The sequence below is a fragment of the Miscanthus floridulus genome, chromosome 3 (assembly GCF_019320115.1).
Source record: "Miscanthus floridulus cultivar M001 chromosome 3, ASM1932011v1, whole genome shotgun sequence".
NCBI lineage: Eukaryota > Viridiplantae > Streptophyta > Magnoliopsida > Poales > Poaceae > Miscanthus > Miscanthus floridulus.
Window position 1 is genome coordinate 105,456,815 of NC_089582.1, and position 6,000 is coordinate 105,462,814.

Sequence of the window (6,000 nt, forward strand, 5' to 3'; positions counted from 1 at the left end):
GGCGCTATTGTGTAGGCCGTGGCGTCACTGTAGGCACGGTGGTGGTTCGCCAACCGTCCTTCGTGACGTGGCCTTCATCATCGTCTCTGGATTTCCTAGGGGCATCATCGTACATGAGTTGGTGACCGGCCCCAGGTCATCGATCGCCTGGTTATCTTGAGGAGCAGGTGGCCACGGTCTCGAGCTCCGGGGTCATGGCTCTTGCCGGTTTGATGGCCTCCAAGTCAAGGCCTCCATTGTGGATCCCATCTCATAGTGGTAGAATCATACATGTGTCTTGTCGGGCCATATCTGAACGGTGGGCACCATAACGGTCGTCATCGCTGGGCGTAGGGATGGCGTCTGACCGGACTAGGGTGTCCGCTGTCTCCTCGGTCCTTGTGGGGTCAGTGTGGCGTGTCTATTCTTGTCAGAGCAAGCACGGTTGGCTGGGCTCGACCCCTCCCCGTTCCTCCCAGGGGTCGTGGCAGTGGAGAGGTCGTGTGTCTCTTGTGTGTCGTGCGGCTAAGGTAGAAGGAGGGGCTGTGGCTGACCCTGGTCTTGGCGTCAGGCCTGTTTCACTTGGCTTAGCTGGGCCTTCGTCGTTCGGGGCTTTGCTAGCTGATGTATTGTGGGATGCTCGACCTATCAACTAATCGATGTCTTGAGACACCCCCGGGGTTATAACTGCAACACTATGACATTTTCAATAAAGGTTGTGTATATTTTATATTCCACTTTAGGCTATATTTTTAATGAAGCTCTGAAAGTTTCAGTTTTATTGGTAACTATATGTTTTGAGAAATTAGGTATGTTACAAGACTTGCCAAACCATTCATATTGCATCCCACTTGAACCTCTTCTCAATAGGTAAAATCAGACAACCATTTCACACCTTGATCTTTCTGCGACGTCCATTTAAAACCCCTTAAACTAGTTTCTACTCCCTCTGTCCTAGAAAGGTGGACGTCTGAGCTTCTCAGCAGGTACATCAGTGATTGCGTGAATGTGGACAGAGGGAGGTCCAGATACATGGCACACGGTGTGAACGGAGACATTCAAATGCTACTCCCCGACGTCATTTCATTGCGGGACAGAGGGAGTACTAATGTTTCTGCTTGTTTGTGCTAGGGCTATCTTGGCCATATCGTGCTCCTACTATGGGTTGTGGGATCACGAGTAACATGGCAAAGATAAGGCAAGACTACAATAAAGAAGATTAAAGATGAGACACATCCATTTGGTCAGTAGGGGTGGTTTGAAATGTAACAATTTCATCTATGCATGAAATGGTACTATGAAGGCACCTTGGTCTATTCTTATTTTAGTCATATTTTATGTAATCCCATTAATCTACAAAACAATAAGGCATTCTTGAGTTATATTTGCATATACATCCATTTGCGGCCTTAAAATTTTGAGATATTTTACTTGTGTGCTAGGGATATGTGGTTTTGGCTACATCCCACTCCTGCCACAAGTTAGAGGGCTACGAAGAATGCTACAGAAAAGATAGGACACGCCATATCTGTTACATACTAGAGAGTTATGAAACTAGAAGAAAGACAACAAAAGATAATTGCGACAATTTCAACCGCTAGAGTATGTTAGAACATCAGACAAAAGTAAGATATGGTTTGATCACTAGAAGCATTTCGCCTTTGACTACTAGAGATGTTGGGACTATCGTGAGGACAACAAAATATAAGACGTATCGATTCCGACCGCTGTAGGTTTACGTGACTACCAGAAAAACGACAAAAGATAAGATATCGTTCGGTGACTAGAGACATTATGAAATTGCTAAATTCTCGGTTCCGACCGCTGTAGGTCTACACGGCTACCAGAAAAACGACAAAAGATAAGATATATCGTTTGGTGACTAGAGACGTTATGAAATTGCTAAATTTCATATTTATATGGAGAAAACAAGCGAGGACATTACAAACGACCGAAAGATTCTCACGCATGCACACCTTACCTCTATTGCGTATGGGCATATTCTGCCGGTCACAGCACTATTGGCACCCATTGGACAGTAGTTTATCACTCGCAAGGGTTGCATCGGCAGCACTGCCTTGAGTGCGTCTGAAAAAAAAAAACTACCAAAATATTCTTAGCCAAGGCGGGCTGTCGCAAGCCAAGTACAACCCAACAACCTTGCGTCATCAGCAAACAAAAACCCGGAAGCAACGGCAACGTTGTGGGCTTTGGCGGTTCGGCTGCGGTCGGTGGGGGCCAGCCTGGTGTTGGGCTGCTATGGTTCTAACCACGTCAGCGTTCACGTTTCCCTCACTTGGCCAGTTCACTGGCCGCCGCGCGCCGCCTATATCATGCCATGCGGCCCCGTTCCCGTAGCCCTCTGAGCACTAGCGGAGGGAGATGGAGGGCGCCGAGGGCAGCGAGGCCGACGATTCCGGCGGCCGCGAGCCGGTGTCCGCCGCGTCCAGGCTCACCGACGACCTCGTCCTCCAGATCCTGTCGCGGCTGCCCGCCAGGTCGCTCCACCGCTTCAGGTGCGTCTCCCGCCACTGGCGCGACCTCATCTGCGACCCCGAGCACCGCGCGAGGATGGCGCAGACCCTGGCCGGCTTCATGTACATCGGCTGGAGCCGCTACGACGACAACAACGGCAGGTCTCTCCGCTTCACCAGCTCGCGCGCGACCCCGGGCGGAGGCATCGGCGGCGAGGCGGCAGCGTCACCGCCACTGATCGACCCGTTAGCCCTCTCGTTGCCTCCCGGGTTCCACCAGCGCCTGTTCCGCATCCAATGCTGCAACGGCCTCCTCCTCCTGTGCGCCTGGGCTCCGTCGTCGCGTGGCGCGTTCAAGTTCAACTACACCGTGTGCAACCCCGCCACAGACGAGTGGACCACCGTGCCGGACTCCCTGGTCTCGGACACGGCGGCGGCGGGGTGCACGACCGCGCGCCTCGCGTTCGACCCTTCGTCCCCGAGCTCCTCCGCCTACCGCATCTTCCAGTTCCAGAACGACGGGCCGCGGACGAGGGTGTCCCCCAAGGTGTGGATCTACTCGTCGGAGACGGGGGTCTGGACATGCAGGGAGTGCGGGTGGGCGGACGGCGCCGGGGTCGTCCTGCGCGACGAGACCAGCGGCGTCTTCTTCAGAGGTAAGCTGCACCTGTGCCCCAGCGAGCCAGTGATCGTGTCGGTGGACCGTGACGGCGAGAAGTGGTGGACCACCCCGAAGCCGGCGGACCCAGGCGACGACGGCTTCCTCGGCGCGCCGCCCGGGTTCATCGGCGTGTCCCAGGGGCGCCTCCTGTTCCTCAACACCCCGGAGTATAACCACACGAAGATGCGCGTCTGGGAGCGTGGCAGTGGCCTGTGGGTCCCCAAGCGCAGCATCGATCTCGAGAAGGTGATTGGAGGCTGGGACTACCGGTTCGGGCTCAAGTGCAGCGTCGTTGGGATCCATCCCGACCGCAGCATGGTCTACTTCCTCGAGGGGAAGGACAACAGGCTGGTGTTGTACGCCATGGATGACGGCGACGGCGAGACCATCTGCGAGCTTGGGTACAAAAATTGTTATCTGCCGTTCCTGCCGTATGTCCCCGTGTTCGCACGGTCGCTCACAGGCCGGGCGGCCGCGTGAGAGCTGAGAGTTTTACTTGCACTTTGCTTTCTTGCTTGCATTGGTTGTCTTGTCGCGCACGGGCTCCATGTCTGCCGTGCGCGCGCGTTCTGAGGGCAGAGGCGTGCTAAGTTCACGTCGTGTCGGCGTCGTGTCATGTGCTCCTTCGTTCACCGCGCGTACGTCCCGGATCAAGGTGAGCACGGGATGGCATGCTTCGTTTCCGGATCGTGGCGTGAAGGTCTACAAATAAAAAGGAGTGAAAACCACCCGAAAAGCTGCAGACTTTGTGCAGCACAAATTCGTCTTGCATGTTTTCGTTCCTCTGGGCTCGGGCCGTTGGGCGCGCATATGTGAGCGTGTCCTCCTCATGTTCCTGTGAGTTGCAGGCCGTGTTCCCGCCGAAAATTCGCATCAGAGCGGGAGCCGTCCGTCTAGAACTCCAGAATCCATCCAGGCCTAGCCATGTCTTGGTCACTGGCTCTAGCGGGCACTCAAAGACTTCCCCGCGGCGACGCACGACGTACTCCAGCTCCCGCCGTCCTGTCCTCCCAGAATCGTGACAGCGGTGGCCGCGCGGGGTCCAAGACTCCAAGTGCAATGCAACTCGTGGTCAAGGACCTAGGTTCTGACCGCGCAGGCGCAGCGTCAGGTAATGCTACTCTCCCCGGATCCGTAGGAAGCCGATGATGGAGGGCACGAGCACGATCCGACCGCTCGAAGCCGAGGACAGCGACCAAGAGCCCGAGACCTGAATACCTGACGCGCGAGCAACTGCGCCAAGTTGGGCCACTGGGCCAGGGATTGTCACAAACCGAAGTGGCTCATGAGGCCCACATAACCCAAGCTGAAGAGAATGAGCCCACGTTCCTGCTGATGCCGAGAGTGTGCCGATTGTCTACTGACAATGCTGTTCCCGCCCTGTCGCCGTCGGATCTTGGTCGATCCGGTACGGTTTTCATCGTTAGATAATCTGCCGCATCCTTTAATGAACGCACAGTAGGGAAGGCGGCGTCTGCAGGGATATATACCGAATGACTCACATGCTGTACTGTAGCCACAGTAAGGGCAGACATCAAAGTCAGTCCTGCTGTCACATCCAGTCACTGTAGCATCATGGCAGCTGTACTAGAACTAGATGAATAGAGTTGTATAAATAATTTGTCACTGTAACTCAATAAATAGAGAGTTCAGATTTGACATCTCCTATACAGAGCTCCGGCCAACGCTGGTGTCTCTGTTGTGTGTATGCTCTGTTCTTCCTCCCTTCTTCTACCTCTAGTCATAGTGTGTGGTCGGCAATTATAATTCGTGGTCGCCATCGCTAGTGTCTGCTCGGCAACATTAGTGAGTGATCGGATACCTCCCTACCGGAGATCCAAGGGCCAATAAGTGGTATCAGAGTCATACAAGCGCCGTCGTCGGACTAACCGAGGGCGATGACGGACGGTTCGGAGATGGACGACAATAGTGGCACTGCTGTGGCTGCCAAACCACGACAGGAGGTCGTTGTTCGCACGGTGCAGGAGGTCAGCGGCATCAGTTGACCAATGCTGACTCGCATCAACTGTGGTGAGTGGTCGGTGACCATAAAGGTCAAGCTCAGAGCCCGGCGGCTCTGGAATGCTGTTGACAAGGGCACCGAAAATGAGGAAGATGACATATCAGCGTTGAAGGCTATCCTCGCTGCTGTACCGGCGGAGTATAGGGAGCCGTTGAGGGCGAAAAGCTCTGCTAAGGAGGCGTGGAAAGCTATTGTGGCAATGCGCGTCGGTTCCGACCGCGCAAAGAAGGCGACGGCCCAGCTTCTGAAGCAGGAGTATGCCAACCTCAAGTTCAAGGATGGTGAATCGGTGGAGGACTTCTCCCTCCACCTGCAGAGGCTCATCAGCAAGCTGAAGAGCCACGACGTCACCATAGACGAAGAGGAGGCGGTCTCCAAATACCTCCACTCTGTGCCGGCCAAGTACATCTAGATCGCTCTCTCCATAGAGACGATGCTGGACTTGTCCACCCTCACCATTGAGGGTGTGACAAGCCATCTGTGGGTGATGGACGAGCGCCTGGAACAGGCGATAGCACCGAAGGACAGCAGCAAACCACTGCTAACAGAGGAGGAGTGGGCTGCTCAGAGGAACTCCAAGGTAGCCTCCTCCAACCGCGGTGGCGATGGCAAGCGCCGCGGCAAGACTTCTTCGGAGAAGAAGAAGCAGGTTGACCCTAACACCTACCGACGCTATGGGAAGATGGGCCATTAGGCACGGGAGTACCCAAATCATAAGTAGGAGAAGGCTGAGGCTCATCTGGCGTAAGCTGATGATGATGATGAGGCCACTATCCTGATGGCGATGTTATGTGTACTGCACGACGTCGAGGCCGAGGAGAAGGGAGAGGTAACAATGGTGGAATGACCTAGGAAGGCCCTAA

The 6,000-nt window shown here is 54.7% G+C and overlaps 1 protein-coding gene across 1 annotated transcript; it reads left to right on the forward strand.

Moving 5' to 3' along the window:
• The first annotated feature begins 2,342 nt into the window (after nt 1-2,342).
• On the forward strand, nt 2,343-3,832 carry LOC136546348 (F-box protein At5g07610-like). Its single transcript, XM_066538325.1, has one exon. The coding sequence runs from the start codon at nt 2,362-2,364 to the stop codon at nt 3,592-3,594; it is 1,233 nt and encodes a 410-aa protein (XP_066394422.1). The 5' UTR covers nt 2,343-2,361; the 3' UTR covers nt 3,595-3,832.
• The last annotated feature ends 2,168 nt before the right edge of the window (nt 3,833-6,000 follow it).

Excerpts from the sequence above, each read along its gene's own strand:
- LOC136546348 (XM_066538325.1), top strand. The coding sequence starts at position 2,362 with ATGGAGGGCGCCGAGGGCAGCGAGGCCGACGATTCCGGCGGCCGCGAG.